The following is a 24274-nucleotide window of genomic DNA, read 5'->3' as shown; positions in this document are numbered from 1 at the left end:
CTCTCTCTGTTGGCACTCCAAGCATCTCCAAATGTCAGCTCTGAAGAAACTGTTCTCCAAGCAGCTGAGCTTCCTCCAAAATATTTCCCCTTGTAAAGAACTCCAGTAAACTAATCAAGACCCCCTTAAATGGGGAGAGTCACATCTCCATCTAATCAAAAGGTCACATCCACAATTGGGCATGTCATACCTCCATGGAAATAATCCAATCAAACTTTCCACTCTAAATGCTGGGTCTGCACCCACAAGACTGGTTTAGGAAAGTAAACATGGCTTTTCTGGGGTACATAACAATTTTTTTTTTTTTAAATTTTTTTATTAATCAAAAAAAAGAAAAGAAATTAACACAACATTTAGAAATCATTCCATTCTACAAATGCACTCAGTAATTCTTAGTATCATCACATAGATGTATGATCATCATTTCTTAGTACATTTGCATCGATTTAGGAAAAGAACTAGCAAAACAGCAGAAAAAGATATAGAATGTTAATATAGAGAAGAGAATTAAAATAATACTAATTATATATATATATATATAAAAAGGAAAAAGAAAAAAACAAAAACAAAAGATACAAACACACAAACAAACAAACAAAAAACCATATTTCAGGTGCAGCTTCATTCAGTGTTCCAACCTAGTTACATTACACTTAGGTATTATTGTGCTGTCCATTTTTGAGTTTTTGTATCTAGTCCTGTTGCACAATCTGTATCCCTTCAGCTCCAATTACCCATTATCTTACCCTGTTTCTAACTCCTGCTGGTCTCTGTTACCAATGATATATTCCAAGCTGATTCTCGAATGTCGGTTCACATCAGTGGGACCTTACAGTATTTGTCCTTTAGTTTTGGGCTAGACTCACTCAGCATAATGTTCTCTAGGTCCATCCATGTTATTACATGCTTCATAAGTTTAGTCTGTCTTAAAGCTGCATAATATTCCATCGTAGGTATACGCCACAGTTTGTTTAGCCACTCGTCTGTTGATGAACATTTTGGCTGTTTCCATTTCTTTGCAATTGTAGATAATGCTGCTATAAACACTGGTGTGCAAATGTCCATCTGTGTCTTTGCCCTTAAGTCCCTTGAGTAGATACCTAGCAGTGGTATTGCTGGGTCGTAATCCATTCTGCCATTCTATGTCTTTTGATTGGGAAATTCAGTCCATTAACTTTTAGTATTATTACTGTTTGGATAATATTTTCCTCTACCATTTTGGCTTTTGTATTATATATATCATATCTGATTTTCCTTCTTTCTACACTTTACTCCATACCTCTCTCTTCTGTCTTTTCGTATCTGACTCTAGTGCTCCCTTTAGTATTTCTTGCAGAGCTGGTCTCTTGGTCACAAATTCTCTCAGTGACTTTTTGTCTATAAATGTTTTAATTTCTCCTTCATTTTTGAAGGACAATTTTGCTGGATATAGGAGTCTTGGCTGGCAGTTTTTCTCTTTTAGTAATTTAAATATATCATCCCACTGTCTTCTAGCTTCCATGGTTTCTGCTGAGAAATCTACACATAGTCTTATTGGGTTTCCCTTGTATGTGACAGATTGTTTTTCTCTTGCTGCTTTCAAGATCCTCTCTTTCTCTTTGACCTCTGACATTCTAACTAGTAAGTGTCTTGGGGAACACCTATTTGGGTCTATTCTCTTTGGGGTGCGCTGCACTTCTTGGATCTGCAAATTTAGGTCTTTCATAAGAGTTGGGAAATTTTCAGTGATAATTTCTTCCATTAGTTTTTCTCCTCCTTTTCCCTTCTCTTCTCCTTCTGGGACACCCACAACACGTATATTTGTGCGCTTCATATTGTCATTCAGTTCCCTGATCCCCTGCTCAAGTTTTTCCATTCTTTTCCCTATAGTTTCTGTTTCTTTTTGGAATTCAGATGTTCCATCCTCCAGTTCACTAATTGTAGCTTCTGTCTCTTTAGATCTACCGTTGTAGGTATCCATTGTTTTTTCTATTTTTTCTTCTTTGTCCTTCACTCCCATAAGTTCTGTGATTTGTTTTTTCAGATTTTCTATTTCTTCTTTTTGTTCAGCCCATGTCTTCTTCATGGCCTCCCTCAATTTATTGATTTGGTTTTTGAAGAGTTTTTCCATTTCTGTTCGTATATTCAGCATTAGTTGTCTCAGCTCCTGTATCTCATTTGAACTATTGGTTTGTTCCTTTGACTGGGCCATATCTTCAATTTTCCGAGCGTCATCCATTATTTTCTGCTGGTGTCTGAGCATTTGATCAGATTTCCCTGGGTGTGGGACCCAGCTGGTTGAAAGCTTTTTCTGTGAAATCTCTGGGCTCTGTTTTTCTTTTCCTGCCCAGTAGGTGGCGCTCGTGGCGCTCGTCTGTCTGCACGGCAGTCGGCCCGGGAAACCGCGCGTGGAGGCGGGGGTCACTGGCCGCCGCGGCTTGGGAGAGTGCTGGTCCTAATTGCCCAGCTGGCCCGAAACGCCAAGCGTGACAGGAGGGCCCCGCTATCCAACGTTCCCAGTCAGACCGGGGAGCCACGTGCGTGGAGGGGACCCCAGTCGCCAGCTGCCCCGGCCGGGAAAACGCGCGCCCCTCGGGTATCTCACCGCAGCAGATTCTCCCTGCCCGTTCAGCTGTTCCAGAATGGGGTACGCTGTCTTTTTGGTCTCTGTCGTGAGTCCGGGAGCTGTTTCGTATTGTTTCTGTTTCTTTAGTTGCTTTTCTGGAGGAGGAACTAAGACCCGCGTGTCTTACTAAGCCGCCATCTTCTCCCATCTGGGATTTTTATTCTACTCCATTGCTCTGTCATCGTTTCACAAAACCAGTAGGATTTTCACCCACTTTCTTTACATTTCTCCATTTTGGAAATGATCTCATGTCCCCTGAGCAAAGGTTTAGTATAGCCTAAAGTGTATCATCCATAGTCAGGTGCACAGAGGACAAGATTTAATCTAGAAGGGATATGAGGTAGACTGGCAGTTGTAGAATCTTGCTGACTAGGTGCTAATTGTTGCAACCTCCCCATCCAGGAAAAATTGCCTCTTGTCTGATAGGCCCTCAATGATACTTTGATGAAACTGCCTCAATCCTTACTCCAGATGAGCAAGGAATGAGAACTAATTGTGTTACTATTAATATGATTCAGCTGAAGCAACAGGAAGCACCTTTCTGGTTTTTCATCTGCAAGGGATAATCACAGTGGTCAAGAGGAGTCTGGAGGTTGGCAAGCTGCATTCCTGTTAATGTAGAAGCTGGGTAAAATAGCCATGTAGGGTCAGGATAAAGCACCAGTGGTACTGAACTGTAATTTGTTTCAAGCTTTCTTAGAGGTAAGAGATCTCTTCACAAGTGTACATTTATCTTCTAAATGAATAGTATGAATAATCTGGTCTCCATCTAGCCTGACTGGAAATGTCAGTGTGATTTGAGTAGCATATGGTCCTATCACTGGCTATTTTCTTTTTAAATTCTGACAGTTTGCCAGTTCCTAGGCACTGAGGGCTTAATGCTCTTCCCCTTGATAAATATCTCTTCATAATTTGTCAGGTTCGGGATGTTTGATCCTGAAATGATGATTCATTTTATCTATGTCCCAAGGCAGTTTGATATTTGTAGAGTTAAAATCAGTTTTATCTTCACTTTTTTTTTCTTTCCCATCTCAGTGACTTCCCATTACTTTTATAAAGGTAATATTTCCTGTAAAGATTACATTTATTCCAAGTACTTACTCTGTAACTGAACAAAACGATCATTCTTGCCCTTAAGAAGTGCTCATTCTAGTGGAATACTTAGTTTTTTAATTAGAAGCATACTAAAACACCCATGAAACCACCATTTATCTAAAAACAATTCTCTGCATATTCCTTACTATCCCTTTAATCATCTTAAATTGGTAGAGGTAGCCGTGATTCTGAGTTGTGTTTATCATTCCTTTGCTTCTGTATTTCTTACCACAATATATTATCCTTAGATAATATATTGTTTAACTTTGCTCACATTTGAACTTTATGAAAATTGAACACTATATCTGTCCATAGATTTGCTTTTTCCATTTGACGTTGATTTCCCTCAAATTCATCTATAAGGTTATATGTAGCTGAAATTCATTTTCAGTATGATATAATAGTATATGAGTATACTATATTCTTATTTTCCTGGTCTCTTGATGACGTTTGTTACCAGTTTAACACTATTACAAAAATATGTTTTTGGATGACCTGTTGTCCAGTGCTAGAGTGCAGTTAGTACACTAATGCATTTCAGAGTAGAATTGCTAGGTAAAAGAACATAATCTGTTCAAGTCCAAAAAATAATGTCAAATAGTTTTTAAAGTATTGTATAAATTGACACTTTAATCACATCTTTGTCAGCACTTGGTATTGGTTTTTTTAATTTTCAGCCCTTCTGGTGGTTATACAATGATATATCTTTGTGATACCTGTTTATATTTTTCTTATCACTAACGAAATCAAGCATTTTGACATGATAAATCTCTGTGCAGCATTTAAAAATAGTTCATTTTTTATGTTTTAGAGTTAGAAAAATTCCAATGAATTTATCCCCACTTGCTTTATAATTTCCTTTCTCCTCTTTTTTTTAGTCAGCAATTTGAGAGGAAGTTGGAGACATAGTGGCTCTTTATCCCCAAGTACTTCAGTATGTATTTCCCAAGAATAAGGACATTCACTTACATATAGCCACAGAATAATTATTAAAACCAGAAGAGTTAACATTGATACAGCAGTATTGTCTAATCCACAGTCTATATTCAAATTTTGTCACTTGTGCCAATAATGTCCTTTATAGCACTTTTTTCCCTGGTCCGGGCTGCAATTCAGGATGATTGAATTAGTTGTCATGTCTCTTAAGTCTCCAGGGTTCTGGAACAGTTCCTTAGCCTTTCTTTGTTTTTCTTGATGGTAACATTTTTGAAGTGTACAGGCCAATTGTTTTGTAGAATGTCCCTCAAATTTGGGTTTGTCTGTTGTCTCGTGGTAAGATTCAGGTTATACATCTTTTGGCAGGAAAACCACAACAGTGATGTGTCTTCAGTGCGTCATAAACTGAGGTTCAAGATAGTGTGTTTCGGTGAAGTTGGTGATGAAAATGGTCAGTCAGTTAAGATGTTGACTCTCAGATTTCCCCACTGTAAAGTTACTATTTTTCCTTATTAATTAGTAAGTAATTGGGAGATACTTTGGTACTGTAAGAATTCCTTTTCTCATCAAACATTCACCAATTTTAGCATCAACTGATGATTTTCTAACTCTATCATTTCTTCTGTTTTTATTAACTGGCATTCTATGATAAGGAACTTTCTCTTGGTATGAATTCATGGATTTTTATTTTTTGAATGCTTTATAATCCTTTACTGTCATTTATTTTTATGTTGCAATTGTCTGTAATCTGTCAGTGGCGGCCCTTCAATCTGACTCCTTAGTCCTCACATGTCCCCATCATTCTTTTAAGAACTTCCTTATTTTCTGGTGCTACAAGATTTTCCTGGCTTATCATGTACTTTCTCTGCCCCAGAATTGGAATCAGCCATTATTCTAAGGGACCCTGATTTATCTTAGTGGAGAATGGTATTTATAAACTAAGATTTGAATGTGGGTGTACTCAGTGCTACAGGGACCACTCAACAGAGCTAGGGAGTTGTGTGTGTGCGTGTGTGTGTGTGCAATATGATATACATATTCCACCTATATGTTCACCTTAGTATCTCCACTTTCAGTCATTGCTCATTATATTCTAGTATTTGCTTTTTTCATATTTGTAATGTCATTTTCAGTGATGAAAATCTTTTCTTCTATTCAATGCATATCTTTTGCTCAAGCTTAAAATATACAGAAAGTGAATTCAAAATGATTAAACTGACACTGCTGAGAGAAGGAAAGAATGTATATTCTACAGTTGTTGGATATAGTGTTCCATATTTCAATTAGGTCAAAGCTTTGATAGTTTTGTTCAGATATTCTATATCCTTCTTCTGAGTTTTTAGTTTATCAATTACAGAGAGAACAATGTTAAAATTTCTAACTATGATTATGGATTTCATCTATAAGCCACAATTGTGTCTCCTTCCTTCAGTTCTGTTTTTTGCTTCATGTATTTTGAAACCCTGTTATTAAATGCATACCAATTTATGATTTTTATGGGGAACTGATCCTTTGACTTTATAAGATGACCTCTTTATCTCTGGTAGTGCTCCTTGTCTTGAAGTCTACTTTGTCTCAACATAGCACTACAGCGTACTTTTTATTAGTATTTGAATTTCTCTCTTTTGCGTTCAAATTACCTGTGCCTTTTACACATGGTATTTAGTTAAGAATTGCTTTTTAAATCTAATATGACAGACTCTTATTTGGAGTATATAGTCTTTGTACATATTAAATAATTATTGTTTTGGTTGTATTTGCTCTTTCCATTGTGCTGTTTTTCTCTTTGTCCTTTTTGATTTTATCCCTCTGTCCTTCATTACTGCTTTCTTAATGAAAGAAAATTAATCAAATATATTAATATTCTATTTTACTTCCTGTTAAAATCATTCCTCTGCATCTTTGCATTATTTTTTAGTTGTGTTAGGATTAAAATATACATACTTATAACAGTCTATAGGCATACTTTGTTTTATTACACTTCACTTTATTGCATTTCACACAAATTAAAGGTTTTGGCAACCCTGCATTGAGCAGATCTATGAGTACTGTTTTTCTAATAGCATGTGCTCACTTTGTGTCTCTATGCCACATTTTAATTAAGGTGTATATAGACAACAATGTGATTGCACGCTTAATAGACTACAGAATAAGTGTAAACATAACTTTTATATACACTGAGAAACCAAAATACTCGTATGACTCATTTTAATGTGATATGCACTTTGTCTCAGTGGTCTGGAACTGAACCTGCATTATCTCTGAGGTATACTTGTATTTATAGTTAATATTGTACCACTTCCTATAAAATTTAAGACCCTTGCAACAGTGTAGTTACATTAACACTCCCATCTTTTTTTGCTAGTTATATATATTTTATCTATATTTTAAATTCGACAATGTGTTTTTTGTTTTAAGCTTTCATATGTCTTTTAAATATATTTTAAAAATTAGAACATGTAGTCTTAAATCTATACCCATATTTATAATTTTTGGTGTTTTTTATTTGCTGCTTATAAATCCTAGTTTCCATCTGGTGCCATCTTCTTTGAGCCTGGAGAAGTTAATCATTTGTTGTAAGGAAGGTCTACTTGTGATAAATTTGCCCAGTTTTACATATTTTTTTCCCAAGGATATTTTAGCTTGATACAGAATTCTGGATGGGCAGTCTTTGCTTCAGCACATCAAAGATGTTATTGTCCCCTGAATTCCATTTTTTCTGATAAATCAACCATTATTTGTATGGTTGTTACTTACATGTAACATGTCATTATTCCTTGGCAGCTTTCAAAATCTTCTGTTTTTCATCTGTTTGATTACAGTGTGCCTAGGAGTAGCATTTCTTTATTGTTTTTCATGCTTGGGATTCACTGGGCTTTCAATAATGTTCAAATTCATGATTTTCACCAAACTTTTATATTTTTTGCCTATTATGTTTAAAATTCCTACCCCAATACCTTCTATTCTTCTGGGATTCAAATTAACAGGTATGTTAGACCACTTAATATTTTTCCACATTTATCTCAGGTTCTGCTCATTAAAAAAAAAATTCTACACATTTTAAATAATTTCTGTGGCTCTAGTTTATATTCACTGATCGTTTTTCATACCATCTTTATTCTGCTGTAAAGCCATCAGTTGATTTTTATTTCATAGATTGCACTTTTCACATCTAGAATTTCCATTTTGTTCTTTTTTATAGTTTCTATTTCTTCGCTGAATTCTTATATAATACATACCAAAAACTAGGTCGTCTCGGATTTGTTACTGTTTAATTTTTCTTTTGAGTGTGAGTCACATTTTTCTGCTTCTCACATATCTAGTATTTTTTGCTCCTACAGTTTTGTGTGGATAATATTTTACCTGTATGGATTCTGTTATCTGCCACTGGACAGTGTTTATTTTTATCTTGGCAGACATTTAACTTGAATGAAATAAAACTCCCACCTCTCTCTCCCCTGCAATTGGCAGCAACTTAATTCTGCACTCAGATTTTTTTTACCTTATTGCCATTGCTTCCCACTGGGCTTCTATTAATTCCCCTGTGCATGCATAGTTCAGAAGTCAGCTGTCAATTTTGACAGAGTTTATATGCAGATTTTGGGACTTATCCCACTGTGGCTCCCCTCTTCCCACGACTTCTCACTTTTCAGCCTCAAAGCAATAAGACTGTATCTATGAGCTCAAGTTTCAGATACTGGATGCCAACTAGTCTGAGAATGCCCTGAGGTGAAAAGCCACATGAATATGATGCAATGTAGTTCTTTTTCTTTAAGGATATGCTGCAAGTTTCTGCCTGCTTTTGGTCATTCTTCAGTGTTTTCAGTTTTGTTTTGTTTTTTTACACTTTGTGTATAATTGCTTTTAATTTGTTTATGATTTTGTAATCATAGTAGCTGTTCTAGTTTGAAAGCTGCTGGAATGCGATATACCAGAAATGGATTAAAAAGGGGAATTTATTAAGCTGCAAGCGTACAATTCTAAGGCTGTGAAAATGACCAAATTAAGGCACTAACAAGAGGTTACCTTCACTCAAGAAAGGACAGTGAAGTTTGGGGTGTCTCTCTCAGCTGTGAGAAAGCACATGTCACTGTCTACTACTTTATCTCCAGGCTTCTTGTTTCCTGAAGCTCCACCCAGGGGCATTTTCCTTTTTCATCTCCAGAGTTTTCTGGCTGTGTGGGCTCTAAAGTTTTTTCCAAAATGGTTCCCTCTTAAAGGGCTCTAGTAAGCAACCACACCTTGAGTGGGTGGAGACACATCTCCATGGAAACTATCTAATCGAAAGTTACCATCCATAATTGGATGGATCATATCGCCACGAAAACAATCAAAATGCTCCCACCCAGCAATATTGAATAAGGATAAAATAACTTAGCTTTTCTGGGGTACAGGACAGATTCAAACTGGCACAATAGCATTTAATTTTATATTATTTATAACCTTTATATTGTTTATTCTTATTAACTGCAAGTGCTTTAGTGCTATACAAACACAAATTTCTTGGCCATTATGGAGGTAGAGTCCTTATTCCTGTAAATAACTCTTCATGTCCTTACCCTCTTTTGTATTGGGTTGTTCTTAATGGTTTGATGTAGCGCTTAATATATTCTGGATACTAACCCTTTATTATTTAGATGTGTTGTAGCATCTTGCAGCTTAGTGTGCAAATGGAAATTTTCTTTGTGCATTTTTTAGGAGTAAAAGTGCTTAATTTATCTATAGTCATGTTTATCAATTTTATGGCACTTTTTGTCTTTTTTTTAAGGCATCCTATACTGCCCTCAAGATCATAAAGTTTTTTCCTATGTTTACTTCTAAACATTTTAAAGTTTTGCTTTCCATATGCATTCATTTATTCCTGTTTTCTTCTAAACATTTTAAAGTTTTGCTTTCCACATTCATTCATTTATCCATCTGGCTTTGATATTTGTATGTGGTGTGAGATAGAGATTCAATTCATTTTTCCATATAGGTAAACAGTTCTCCCAGAAGAATTTATTGAATAGTCTAGCCAGCCTTTCTTCAGTATACACAACATTTACATTGTTAGGTGCTAGATTTCTTGTATCCCTTTATATAGTTTTGAATTTTGTTCTGGTGTGCAGTTTCATTACTTGGAATCAGTTGGATCCTTTTGATGCTGGCTTTTAATTAAACTTAAATGTGTCCAGGGCAGCATTTAACCTAAGGCTAATTTAAGTCCCATATGGCTCTGAGAATCAGTCTGCCTTTATTTTCATGGTGGTTCTTTCCCCAGTCTCAGATTTATGTTGATCATCATTCAGTCAAAGGCTCAAGGGAACCAGTGTCTAGACCCCTAGAGCACTAGAGAGGTGCAGCTTTCTCCTCTCTGGTATTCTGTTCTATAAAGTCTAACCACCTTGGTCTCCATGAATATTGACCTCTATTTCCTCAACTCAGCAAGGCCATCTTTGCTGTGTCCTGAAACTGCCTCTAAGCAGCAAGCTGGTGCAATCATAGGTCTTGCTTTGTTATCCCTCTCTCAGGACCACAATCCTGCAGTGCCTCTTGTCAATGTCTGAGAACCATTTTTTCATATCTTTGGTCTGGTTTTCTAATTGTTTAAGTCAGGAGGATAACTCTGGTTCTTGTATTCTGTCTTTGCTGAAAGCAAGAGTCTGCCTATTTTATGCATCTAAAAAATGAGATTGGGTTCAGAAAATTCATCACACCAGCAATGGGATTCCGTGAACCTCTTCAACTAGGAAAACCAAGACTCTCCCCTGAGGACAGTGCTTCTTCAGCAGCTTTTCCAAATGATGGATGTTTTTCTGTGGTTGTTTTTCTTTTCCTCAGCCATCCAGGTCTTCACTTGTCCTGGAGATGGATTGAGTAGATGTCCTTGTTTCTCCAGAACATTCTCTCTACACTTTTCTAACCCCCTCCATTCACATCTTTGAATCTCACATCATCAGGTCATTATCATTACCTCTTTTTGTTATAGTCATCTACCAATCACCCCTCTCCATCCTCCCACTCCCTAAATCACTTCTCGTTCCTTGATGATTTTAGTTCGATTCCCTGACCTCCTCTTCAGTGCTCTTGGACTGGACCATTTCCACCATACATGTACATGGTTTGACACTAGTTCTTGTGATTACTGCATCTCCTCCATTATTTCAGCTCCAAGCATACCATTCTGTGACCATCACCTAATATTCCACTCTCTTAGTTCAATCCCAGCTCAACAATCCTTCAAACCAAGGACATGGATCCTACCGTTTACCTCTTCATTTTTCCCTCACTTACAGAGAAAGCGTGCACGGCGGTCTTCAGACCCGCTTTTTCCAGGTGTGAAAAGGAGACACCTTCTCTCCCTCCAGGACTCAGACTTCCTTGCAAGATGAAAATCTCCACATAGACAGACTGGAGATCGATCACTCGAGCCTCAACTTGCTGTGCCTGCAGCGAACCGGGACGCAGGGTTCGGCTGGGAATGCCTGGGCGCGCGGAGCAAGGTGGGAAGCACAGGACAGCCTGATCTGGAATGCGGGTGGTGTTGGGGCCGCGGGTGCCGGAGCGCAAGAGTGAATGCGGCGCTGGCCGGCTACACCGGAGGGCCGGCGGCCCGGGTAGAAGGAAGCGCGTGTTCCCCGGCCGGCGGCCGGGTCTCTGTCGGATAATCCCAGGTGAGCAGACGTGTACGGTTGGGGATGGGAAGGTCCGGCCGGGCTCACCCCCTGCCTGTGAGTTTTTTTGTACAAAGGTCTTTGAGGCATAGATCATTATCTCTGCCAGAAAAGAGTACTTATAAAGTAGTTTTATAAAAGGCTCTGGAACAGTTTTTCCTCTTTAGCAAGCCTATAATTTTTAGACCTTCAAGAAATTTTGGAACGTGTCCCTGTGTTGTCCAGTCCGTATTTTATGGTGGGGGGTGTAAGAGTGCCTGCAGAGCGGTGAGGAGAGCCGTGGTTTTTTATCCCACCCCTGGGTGGTTTCCTCATCCTAGGGGATAACTGCCATTCCCTGTTTTTCTCTTCCATTGTTGAATTCATAAAAATGTTTTTTTATCCACTTGTGTTTTGTTTTGTAGAATGAAGAAATTGTCTAAATAAATAACATGACGTCAAATAGAAATCCACTTACTGTTATTGTAGGTCAAGAAAGTAGAAGTTAGCCATTACTTACTTTCTCCTGAAATACTGTTTTATTACTCAAAGCATCCAATTTTTCTCAAGCTCAGAATGTCAGAAGGGAGATCGCCTGACAAGAAAAGACCTCGTAGAAGTTTATCAGTCAGCAAAGCTAAAATAAATGGATTTAATTCTATTATTTCCTATTTTAATAATGCACCACCTGCTAAGCTTGCCTGCCCCATTTGTAGTAAAATGGTCCCAAGATATAACTTAAACCAGCACCTTGATGAAATGTGTGCTAAAGATAATGATACCATCCAGGTAGATCCAGTACCCGTTGGTTTAATGAACTCAATTATGTCTACAGTGGATTTAACCAATGTTGCAGTAGAAGCTGTAACTCCAAAGATATCATCACTGCAAAAGACAAGTTTAACCCCCGGCCAAAGTAATGAAGCAAAAGGCATAAAGCAGCAGACCAGTCCCTACTTTAAAAATAATGTTGATTTGATGTACAAAAATGAAGATGAGTTGAGAAATCATAATGTGAAAGTCATTCCTTTGGGAAGCCTGTCATCTAAATTGTCCAGACGATACTTAAAGGCTAAAAGGTCAATAGATAAGAACCAGGAGTTTGTGAGCTCCAGAGTTATAAATCCACAGAATTCTTTACCCACAGTGGTTAAGAGCTTAGTTGACAGCTGTTCAGAGATTGAGGACAAGGATCAGGTTTTGGAGAACAGTTCTCAAAAGGAAAATGTTTTGGGGCATGATTCTCCTACAGAAGAGAGTAGTTCTGAACAGACTGTAGAAGGTGATAAAATAACAGACACTGAAAGCCAAAAGGCTTCCCGAGAATGTGGACAATCAGCCCTCATGTCTGGTGTCTCAAATAATGGCCCAGTATTTTCATTGGACTTAACCACTAGGAATAAATTAAAGTCTGCTTTGGAGGACAGTCTTGAAAAGCAGAAGAATATCAAAGCAGTCATCGGTAAAGAAAGTAAGAAACATGTGGCAGGTAGTGGTAAAGAAGTAAAAGAGACAGTTGTTGCAGAAGCAGAGTTGTCAGAATCTCATAGTTCTACAAATGATGCTTCTGAATGGAGTAATATCCAAAAACTTTCTCTGGAAGGTGACAGTGGCTTAAAGAATGACATCACACACAGCATTCCTGTGGAGCAGGGGCCAGTCTGTGATATTCCTGGTAAAACAACTCAAGCACCACCAACTTATCCTTACTACCTTCAGAGTTTCCTTGTGGTGCTGAAAGCTGTATTTGAGAATGAAGATGATATGATGCTCTTTGATGAACACGAGAAGGAAATTATAACTAAATTTTATCAGTTATCAGGTATCTTTAGCCTATTCACTTCTGAGTTTGCTTCCCATTCACTGTCCTGATCTGGGTAGTCATCTCTTGACCAGAAGGAGTTGCTGTAATTTCGTGAGTACTCTATAGTCCTGGGAATCGCTGCCCACTACAAGGTTTATATGTCAAAGGAACAAGACCTGTATGCCAGTTCTGTTTACCAAAAGTGGCCCACTAGGCACTCTAGCAAACTAGAACAGCCTATGTCTGGTAATATTTACTGCTGCAGTATTATCCCTCACAAACAGTACTGTGGTTCTAATAGAAGCATTTGTTTTTCATTTATACATATTTGTCATGCTTGTAAACAACTTCCAGATTAAAAACATACATCGTGACTTGTAGAAGTGTTCTATACATTTAGAGTATGCAGGCACACTTACCTGTCAGGTTGCTTTGTTGTTTTCAGATTCCATTTCCTTGAAAAATTAAAAAAAAAACCCAACCTGAGGCATATTTCCTTTCCCCCAATATTTTAGATTCCTGGACTCTACCTTTTAAATTCAGGGTGTGGAGGAAATGGAAACTTCCAAGCTAAATTAATACATTTAAAAATTATAGTCTGTGTTGGGCACTGCAAGTATAGTTCAGTGGTAAAATTCTTGACATGCGGGAGCCCTCAATTTGATTCCCAGAACCTGCACATACCCAAAAACGAAACAGAACGATTGTATCTTGATTCCTTGGCAGCCAGTGGTGGCTCCAAGTTGATAGTGCAACTTTAGAACAAAAGCTACAGTGTGAAGCTGCAGTGCTGATCCAGAGGGCCCTGATGGCTGAAGGGAAGTAAGTCCTTCAGAGGTAGGAAAACTTTCCTTGGTGGGCTGTACTTTCCTGTAGTAATGAGTAGCTATGAGTGATTCCTTAGTAGATTAAAAAAGGATCCTGGCCATTATGACCAAAAGTTTAAGAAAACGTTTTTGTTGTCAAACACAGTAGAGACGTGGTATTGTGTTACTTTTTTTTTTTTTTTTTTTGGTATGCTGTATTGCGGGGTCACATTTTGTTATTTTTCCATGTGAGTATCCTGTTATTGCAGCACCATTTGTTGAATTCTTTGTTTGGTTTTGGTTGTTTGTTTTTGGGAAGTGTGTGGGCTGGGAATCAAACCCGGGTCTCCTGCATGGCAAGTGAAAATTCTACCACTGAACTACCCTTGCACCACCTGTGTTACTTTTTAACATGTGAAAAATCCTTCTCTGGGCACATTTCCACACTGCTTCCACTCTCCTTGTTCTCATCACGAAACGAATATAGTATATCACGCTGTTTCTTCTGTCCCAAGTAGTCACACATCCTGGTAACTGATGACACAAGTGGCAGCATTTGAGTAGTCAGTGACTGTGCTTCGGTATAACTGAGAGATAGGAACTGTTTTCCTAGTGCAGGTTCCATGTACTCTCTAAGGAGCATTTCTAATTCCTGTGTGAAAATATCTACTCCTAATTCTTTTCCCATATGTTGTAAGTTTTATTTGAATCCTTGCATCAGCTGAACAGATTGTAACTTGTTTTTTTTAAGGTTTTACATTTTTTGATACATTTATTTCTAGGTATTTTATTTCTTATGCTGTTATAAACTATATATTTTAAACATAGTTTTATATGTATGTAATTATATAACATATACATAGAAAAGTGATAAATTTCAAAGTTCAGCTTAACAAGTAGTTACAGACCAAATTTCAAAGTATGGTATGGGTTAAAGTGCCGTAATTTCAGGAAATTTCCTTCTGGCTGTTCTAATACACTGGAAACTGAAAAGAAATAGCTATATTATGATTTGGTAGTGATCATCATTTGTTAAATCTTTATTTCTCTGTTACAGCTCCTCCCTCTCATTTGATCATTCCCAGTCTTCAGGGATATTTGGACAATGACTGTTCTAGCTTCTTTATTTTGAAAAGTGGTGTCAACTTTTCTGGGAGAGACTGGTACCTTTTAAGTTTCAGGGCGTATTTGGTATGGGAATAACCTGCTACTCCTAAATAATTTTGCCTCCTAAAAAATGGAAATGTTGAAAATGTAGAAGATATGATTAGGCTATTTTAGAGTTAGAATAAATTTAAAGATAATTTAACAGGGAAACAGATCCAACCAGGTCATGTAGCATTACCCAGATCACCAAATTAGAGGCTTTGAAATTTTATCACTTTTCTGTATATGTCATATTTCACAATAAAAAAGTTTAAAATATATAGTTTTTAACAGCATAAGAAACAAAATGCCTAGAAATAAATATATCAAAAAATATGTAGGACAGGCAGTGGTGGTGCAGTGGCAGTTTTTGCCTGTTCTGCCAGAGACCTGGGTTCGATTCCTGGTGACTGCCCATGCAAAAAAAAAAAAAAAAAGTAAAACCTTTAAAAAATTTAAGTTAATTCTTTTCCATTTTTTTCTTAACCAAAAATAGAAGAGTGGCATATGAAACCAAAAGCAGAGAACAAAACAGCTAGAATTTTGGTGAGAGCTCCTTGAAGGGAGGGAAAATACTGGTGGCAAACAAGTAGAGTATTTGGTTCTTTGAGGTTTAAAATGGTCAATAATCATGACCAAACATTTGAATATTTTTTATGGTTTGTTTACCAGTCATAACTCACCTTGCTTAGTCTTTCTACCAATTGTGGGAAGACAATGTTTCCCCCGCCCCCCAATAAAAGAGAAAAGTGAGTCTCAGTAAAGGACTTGCACGCAGGTCAAAAGTGACAGGGGTTGTTGTAGAGCTTTCCTTCCAGGTGCTCTTCCTGTCCTATGGTGACAGTATAAGGGGCAAAGAGACATTCTCACAGGTCTTGCTGTGGGAAGATATACATTGAAACAAAGTATATTATCCGAAGGAAAAAGAAAGTTTTCTTGGGAGATGAGTTGAGTAAGCATGTGTATATTTCTAATAGAATATATTTTACTTAACTCAGTTTTAAAAGCAAATGATAATTGTATATATTTTTAAGAAGTCAATCTTTTTCACTATTTCTCTTTAACTGTATTGTAGCTAGTGGTCAGAAGTTATATGTAAGACTTTTTCAACGAAAGTTAAACTGGATTAAAATGAATAAATTGGAATATGAAGAGATTGCCAGAGATTTAACACCTGCAATTGAAGAATTGAAGCAATCAGGCTTTCTACAGACAGGTATGATTAGTGAAGGAAGTGTAAAATGAAAATGTTACATGAAGAACTAAGTTTCTGCAGAATGATATTAGAATAGTACCAGCTCCTGGTTGTGCCTGATTAGTAATAGTTTTTTAATTGACAGTTTTTAATGTGCCTAGGACAACAGATTACTCATGTGATGCTAAAGCCATTCTTAGGACAGGCTGATACTAGAAGAGCCTTAACGTGTACACATACACAGATCTTGCACACATATACAAATCTTAATTTGTACACATGCACACATGCCCTCGTGCATGTATATGTATGTGTATGTACTGCCACATGTACATTTGTGCAGGTATATGTACACATGCCCACATGTTTATGTACACATGCACACATACTCAGGTCTTAGCCATTTATAAGCTGATTGCCTCAAGAATGATTTACTTAATGTAAGCATATGCAAATGCTAAAGGAGAATTTATCTTTACCAAAGATAGCCTTGGTTGTCTTGTCAGTTGCATTCATCATGTACCTACCTGTGTATTTAGTATAGTGTTGGTATAGGAAGAATGAAAGATGTGACATTTGGGTTCAAGTTGCTGACATTTTAAAAATAAGCAAATCAAGCCAGATTGTTCCTATGTGGCAGTGTTTGTAGTGGGAGTAGTGAGTAAAGATGATGTTATGTGATTGTGACGGGGCTGGATGATATGAAGATGGGAAAGTTGGGAAGATGCCCGGAGGCTTAGTGAAGGAGATTGCATGTGAATGATTAGGCAGCGGGGACATGAGGTCCTCCATGGAGCAGTGTTTCCGACACGTTAGTGCCATCAGGACTACCTAGCACTGCTGATTCTCAGTCCCTACCTGCCTCAGAAGATCTGGTGCAGAGCCCATAAATGTGGCAGGCATACCAGGTGACCATTGCAGATGAGCCTTGACTTATTTTATGAAACAAAGCCAGGGCACATTCCTGCTCAGAACCTAAGGGCTTGCTGTTGTACTCAGTCAGTTCTAAGTCCTGCCCAGGACCCATGCAGCCCTGAGTTGTGCTCTGGCTTGCTCTCTGACCTTATCTTCTGTCTGGCCCCCTGGTTCACTCTATGCTGCCACTCTGCTCTCCTAGGTGTTCTTCGTGCTGAACGTTCCCTATTGCAGGATCAGTGCTCGCTGTTCCCTCCATGTAGGACAATCTTCCTTCACCTAGTCTTACGGCTTCTCTCCTCATATCATTCACATCTCTCCCCTGTGGCACCTCATCCAAAAGCAGCCTGACCACTCTATCAAATACACCTAACTACACTACTATGTTCAGTTTGCCTTGCCTGGCTTTAGTTTTCTTTATAGCACTTATCACCATCTGACATATATACTTATTTGCATCTTCACCCTAGAATGTAAGCTTCTTGTACACAAAGACTTTTTTTATTCACTGTAGTGTTCCTAGGGCCTTAGAACATTACCTGGCACCAGTATATGCCCAGTTAAGTATTTGTTGAATGATGAAGAAAGACACTGGCTTAGTCTGTGATTGCTTTGAAGGCAGGGACTAGCAAGGTGTGAATAAGCTCTGAATTTCTAGGGCCTGGCATGGTGTCTGGAACACTTAATAGCCATAATATATGTGTCTGTTGAATGAATGGACCCAAGAATGGGTACAAAAGGAAAGGGTTCCCAGCCTGCAGTACTTGTGGAGAGAGAGGAGAGCTGATCAAATAGTTTATTCTGTGACCTGTTTTGTAGGGGTCCAGTCAGAGATTTTGTAATTAGAAAGAGAAGGAATATATATCCCAGTAAGCTTTTAAAGAGCGTGTTCAAACCATAATGGCTATACATACATGTCTTTATTTTAACATTTTCCCTGTACTTTCTAGTGAAAGACTCTATTATAACTTTCAACAGATACCTGTTGTCCATATTCTTTAATAATTGGTTTGGCAAACGAATTAAAATTCTACAGTTGAATTTTATTTTAGTTGCATCAAACTAAGCCTCCTTCTTCCTAAAATAAATAAAGCTAGAAAATAGCAAAATTCGTTAAAAATATTTCAATTATTTTTTTAACCATTTCAGAATCTGAATTGCAAGAACTCTCTGAAGTGCTTGAACTACTTTCTGCTCCCGAACTAAAAACCCTAGCAAAGACCTTCCACTTGGTGAACCCCAATGGGCAGAAACAGCAGTTGGTGGACACCTTTCTCAAATTGGCTAGACAACGTTCAGTCTTCACCTGGGACAAGAATCATCCTGGAATCAGTGCAGTGATTTTGAAAAGGTTGTGTTGGCTTTTGTTACAGAAAAACGTTAGAAGTCTTGATAGCACCTGTTAATTTGTTGTAATAGTTTGTATACTTTTTCAAATTGTAAGTGCTTATTTCATTGGCAGTTAGATTGAGAAAGCTGAAAAAGCCTTGAATACAAGAGACTGTATTCTTTCTTGGCTTATTATTCATAATTCTTATTGTAATACTATCCTCATTTTTAGGACCAAGAAAAACTAATAGGCAGTAGAGCAAAAGCATTAAGCCTTTGGTAAATTCTAGCTTTTTATTATTATTTTTAAAAACACAGTTTTAGCTACTATTCTTACAGGATTTTGGTGTTGTCAAAGTTTTATTTTTTCTGTAAAATAGACCTATATCCACTTTAGTGTGGGCATCTACTGTTCTGCTCCAGAATGGTTGATAGTGACATCAGATGATGCTTTTGAAAACACTTTTAAAATGATGTCAGTGTTGTTATCTCCATCTCTATCTGGGTAACTTTTGGCTGTCGTGCATCCAGAGTTGGACTAAATTCACTCTTGTTGAGAAGATAACTATGAATACTGATCTTTAATAGAACTTAAATTTAATAAATTTACTTGTGTTTTAATACATTTCATATTCATCAATAAGTTAATTGACTTTAGAAACTTAAAATCTCATCCCCGTGGTATATTAAATGTCTTCTAGATCTTTATGTGCAGTTCTTATGTGGTTGTAGTTCTTAAGTATTTTGTTAACTGTATGTGTAACATAGGTAACTAAAAATTAAAATTAGCAGCCCTCTCTTAGTATGAATACTTAGTATATGAATATCATACTTAGTATGATAAAAGAAAGAAGATTAATATTTTTTTAACTTTTTTTATTGTGAAATATATATACAAAAAAGCAATAGATTTCCAAGTACATTTTAATAAGTAGTTATAGAACAGATTTTAAAGTTTGGTATGGGTTACAGTTCCATGATTTTTCGCTTTTTTCTTCTAGCTGCTCCAAGACACTGGAGACCACCAGAAATATCAATATAGTGATTCATCAGTTACACTCATTTGTTAAATCCTGTCTTCTCTGTTGCACTCCTCCTTCTCTTTAAATAACATATATACATAAAAGCAATAAATTTCAAAGTATATCACAACAATTAGTTGTAGAACAGATTTCAGAGTTTGGTATGGGTTACAACTCCATAATTTTAGGTTTTTATTTCTAGCTGCTCTAAGGTACTGGAGGTTAAAAGAAATAGCAGTATAGTGATTCAGCACTCATACTCATTTGTTAATGAGTATACCTGACCTTCTCTGTATAGCTCCACCATCACCTTATATTTTTCTCACACTCTTTAGGAGTATTTAGTCTATTCACATTCTGTCTTTTTCATGTTGAAAGGGGCTTTCGATCATGGGGTAGGGGGATGGAACTAGTTGATATTCTGGAAGATCTGTCCCCTCTGCATTTCAGGACTTATCTGGTCCAGGGATCCATCTGGAGGTTGTAGGTTTTGGAGAGTTACCCTAGTACATGGAACCTTTGTAGAATACTATATAATGCCCAAGGTATCCTTTAGGTTTGGCAGGAATGGTTTTGGTTGGGGTTTAGCAAGTTATGATAGGTGGCAGTGTCTAACTGAAGTGTATGAGTGACCTCTAATGTAGCCTCTCCTCTACTTTTGAACTCTCTCAGCCACTCACACTTTATTAGTTACACTTCTTTTCCCCCTTTTGGTCAGGATGGCATTGTTGATCCCATGGTACCAGGGGTAGGCACATCCCTGTAGGTCATCTCTCAGGCTGCCAGGGAGACTTTCATCCTGGGACGTCACATCCCATGTAGGGGGGAGAGCAGTAGTTTCACTTGCAGAGTTGGGCTTAGAGAGAGAGAGGTCACATCTGAGCAACCAAAGAGGTCCTCCGTAAGTGACTCTTAGGCATATTTATAGGTAAGCTAAGTGTCTCAGCTATATACATAAGCTTCACAAGAGCAAGCCTCAGTCAAGATCAATAGTTGGCCTATTGATTTGGGTGTCCCTAATGTTTGGCACATTATCTGGGGTTTCCCCAATGGTAAAGTTTAATAGTTCTGTAATTTTTCTCCCATTCCTCAAGGGATTTTGCCAATACTTTTTGATTATCTGCTTAATATATTCTGGGATATAGCCAGGCATTATATTAAACTATATAGGATTAAAGGCCCTCATTCTTATTCTGGCTCCCTGTGTTTGGATTGTATAAATGGTCTTTCCAGACAGGTTGAATTAGATTATGTGCTACAGAAAACCTAGGTTCTGTATTTGATAAAACTTTCTTCCTTTGGTCTCAAAGAGTAGATAATATTTTTTACCACTGACTTTGGACTTGTGAGAAAGTAAAATTCTTAAGGTTATTTTAGGTATACCTAAAATCGCTATCCTTTAAGATCATTCTTTATTCTATTTCTTTATTTTTAAAGGTTCTCAGTTTTGGAATTTTAGTCTCTAACAGCTTCACATTAGGGTAGTGCCTAGTTTGCTTGCAATGCTGTAACCAATAAGAAAATAGAAAAAGTCATAGTATTTATAGTTTCTTAACACCAATTGGTAGCCACTGTTCAGTCGTCTGTGTTTAATGTTTACTTCTGCCTCCCCAAGGCTTGGTCCAAGGGGGGCATCCCTGGGGCGTTGCCTAGAAATGAGTGAAGCAGGCACTTTTTTTGATAGTCTCTGTCAACAGGGATATGGAATCACCACCCCACCCTTGTTGTGTCACATTCTAATCTCTACAACAACCCAGGGGGTGCAGTACTGCTTTTGGCATAATACCTTCTGGAATTGGAAAGCCTAGGGTCTCCACCAAGCTAGTAGTTTTCAGTTGGGGGTGATATTACCCCCAGGGGCCTCTGATGATGTCTGGAGACACTTTTGTTTTGCACTTGGAGGAATGCAACCAGCATCTAGTAGGAAGAGACCAGGGATGCTGCTAACTATACTCCAGTGCACAGACCGGCCCTCCATAAATGTCAGTAGTGCTAAGATTGAGGAACTTTGCTCTAGGTGTTATCTTAGTTACTGGAATCCACATGCCTGCATGGCCCTGGATTTAATTCAGCCCTCCTTGCTGCCTTGGAAGCCATCCTGATGGGACTGAATTCTCTCTGAAGTTAACTCTGGAATGGAGATGCTCCCACATTGCTTTATCTGTCAGAAAACAGCACCACACCTTGGTCTTGATTTCTACTACTCCTGATGCGCGAAGTATCCTCCCTTACCAGGAGCTTTGTATAACAGCACTTAAACACTTATTCTTTAATATAGTCACTTGAATTAAGACTTGAGAATCGCTAATGGTGAATAGGTTATACTTTTATGACAGTTTTTCTAGTATTTTAAATGTCTACAACCAGGGTGAATCTTAGCATGTGCTGAAGCCAGGGAAGGAAATGCTTTTATTGAATGAAACTGTGTATGAAACAAAAAACTGTTTGGAGACAGTATTTTATTTAATCCTCCCTGCTTTCCTCCATGGAGTTCTGAGCCCCAGAGATACTAAGTAATGCTGCGAGCAGTAGATTTGCTTCAGACTTAGACTATGAATGCCATTTCTCTTTATTTCAGCTGAAAATAATCTCTCAAATCTGATGTTCAAATGCTTAAAACAATTAACTATTTCTGTTACTACACATGTTTCAGAGCTAAAGACCTGGCAGGACAGTCGCTGAGGATCTGTAGAGGCCCCAGGGCCGTGTTCTCCCGGATCCTGCTGCTGTTCTCATTGACAGACTCAGCGGAGGATGAAGAAGCCGCCTGTGGGGGGCAGGGACAGCTTTCCACAGTGCTGTTGGTCAATCTCGGCCGAATGGAGTTTCCTAGCTACACCATCCATCGGAAAACCCAGATCTTCCAAGATAGGGAAGATCTCATCAGGTCAGGACGTGTTAGCTCACTGTTACAGCCACACATTTTCGTGTTTTAATTTATGTAAATTTTTGTCAATCACAGAGACACACATCCACAGCCAAAATAGTTTTTGAAATTGTTTTATTAATCATCTTTTGCTTTACTTAGTATATATTTCTAAGACAATGAGGAGAATGCAGAGATGTGCTTAGATGAAGGTTGCCAAAACCAGTGAGTTTTGAGTTAGAACTAACAAAATTTTCTCTGGCTTACATTCCCAAATGCAGACATTTAAAGCCATGTGCTTTATATATGAGTAAATTGTTTATTTAAACTGTCAGTATAGGCTGATTTGAGCTCATTTTGTCTGCTCTATTGGGAAGCTCAAAATCTTGTGTTCAATTAGAATAACTTTTTTAGCCAAGTCTAATTTGAATATTTTCTCTTACCCTATTTCCAGTTCTGTTCTAGTTTGCTAGCTGCCAGAATGCAACACACCAGAGACGGATTGGCTTTTAATAAAAGGGGATTTATTTCATTAGTTCTTCAGAGGAAAGACTTTCAACTGAGGTTCTTTCTTAAGTGGGAAGGCATAGGGTGATCTCTGCTGGCCCTCTCTCCAGGTCTCTGGGTTCCAGCAACTTTCCCCAGGGTGATTTCTTTCTGCATCTCCAAAGAACTGGGCTGAGCTCCGAGTGTTGAGATGAGGTATGCTATGCTGCTTGGGCTGTGCTGCGTTGAGCTGTCTCATTTAAACAGCCAGTTAAATCAAACATCATTCATTGCAGCAGGCACGCCTCTTAGCTGACTGCAGATATAATGAGCAGCAGATGAGGGTCACGTCCCATTGGCTCATTTCCACAGCAACAGAACTAGGTACCTTTACCTGGCCGAATTGACAACTGAATCCAACTACCACAAGTTCTCTTGTGTATTTTTACTTTTTAGTTTTACTGGGTTTATGCTTTTCTCTTTCATGGGATTGTATATTCTAAAGCCAGACAGCACAAGGTCCAGTCTCAATACTGTTGAACTCTGGACCACTCTGTGCCTCAGTTTCTTCATCTATAAAATGAGAAGCATAATCGTGTATCCTTATACTTGGGTTGATACCTGTAAGGTGCTTAGGCCTGGCATATTGTGTGGGGAGTGATTAGTTTATGGTATTATTATAATTGTCGTTATTCCTGTTGGTATATCTGAGGGCAGTTAAATTTTAGTTCCATGGATGACAAAACCATAGTGAACAAATTCAAAAGAGGGGGCTGGGGATTAAAAATAAACCATCTCATATTCTTTTTGAAAAGCAGGTAGGCTATACATGATGATAATTTAAACTCCATTTTTTTATGTAAAGGGACCTTTGTTATGTGACTTCATCCTCATTAACAGGTAAATGAAATTTGGTTTAGTGGACTTCAGGAAGAATAACGTTATCACAGTGCCGGGCAATCTGGTTTTTTAAAACCTTTTTGCTTACCTCTGTACTTGATCTGATTTATCCTTTTTTTTCCCCCTTATTTATTCAATGAAAGTGAGTTAAGTATTGAGTACCTATTGTGTGCTTAGGTAATGGGGTTGCAATAGTGAACAAGACTCAGTCTTCACCATCATGGGGTTATGGTTTATTGGGGAGATAGAAAATAATCATAGCCCGTGAAAAGTGCTATGATAATTGAGGGCAAGCTAGAGAAGTCCTACCTTTATAGATAGAATGCCAAGGAAAGTCTTCCCAGGAGAGGTGCCATTTGAACTGAGATTTAAGAATGAGACAGAACTAGCCATGCAAAGGTCCAGTTGCCTGCCTTCCAAGCAAGGAAATGGGCATGTGCAAGAGGCCCTGAGGCAGCCAAGAGTTTTCTGAGTAGAATAAATTCAGAAAAACATCTGTGACTATAGCTCAGGTCCACAACGGGCAGTGGTGCAAGA

The 24274-nt window shown here is 38.0% G+C and overlaps 1 protein-coding gene across 3 annotated transcripts in view; it reads left to right on the top strand.

Annotated features, from left to right (window-relative positions):
- Nucleotides 1-10843: 10843 nt before the first annotated feature.
- Nucleotides 10844-24274, top strand: part of FAN1 (FANCD2 and FANCI associated nuclease 1) — a 53554-nt gene continuing 40123 nt past the window's right edge. Inside the window, exons 1-5 of one of the 3 annotated variants that reach the window (XR_013160644.1) lie at nt 10844-11289; nt 11694-13090; nt 16100-16240; nt 18284-18485; nt 22139-22372. Coding sequence is in view for 2 of the 3 variants with exons in the window: in XM_077124005.1 (XP_076980120.1) it covers nt 11845-13090; nt 16100-16240; nt 18284-18485; nt 22139-22372 (1823 nt within the window). In the remaining variant the exon portion in view is untranslated. The remainder of the gene's footprint in view (nt 11290-11693; nt 13091-16099; nt 16241-18283; nt 18486-22138; nt 22373-24274) is intronic. The other 2 variants (XM_077124005.1, XM_077124004.1) reach the window with 2 other exon arrangements.

The sequence above is a fragment of the Tamandua tetradactyla genome, chromosome 12 (genome assembly GCF_023851605.1).
Source record: "Tamandua tetradactyla isolate mTamTet1 chromosome 12, mTamTet1.pri, whole genome shotgun sequence".
NCBI classification, from domain to species: domain Eukaryota; kingdom Metazoa; phylum Chordata; class Mammalia; order Pilosa; family Myrmecophagidae; genus Tamandua; species Tamandua tetradactyla.
The sequence above is the reverse complement of the archived record's forward strand: the minus strand, read 5'-3'. Positions and strand labels throughout refer to the sequence as shown.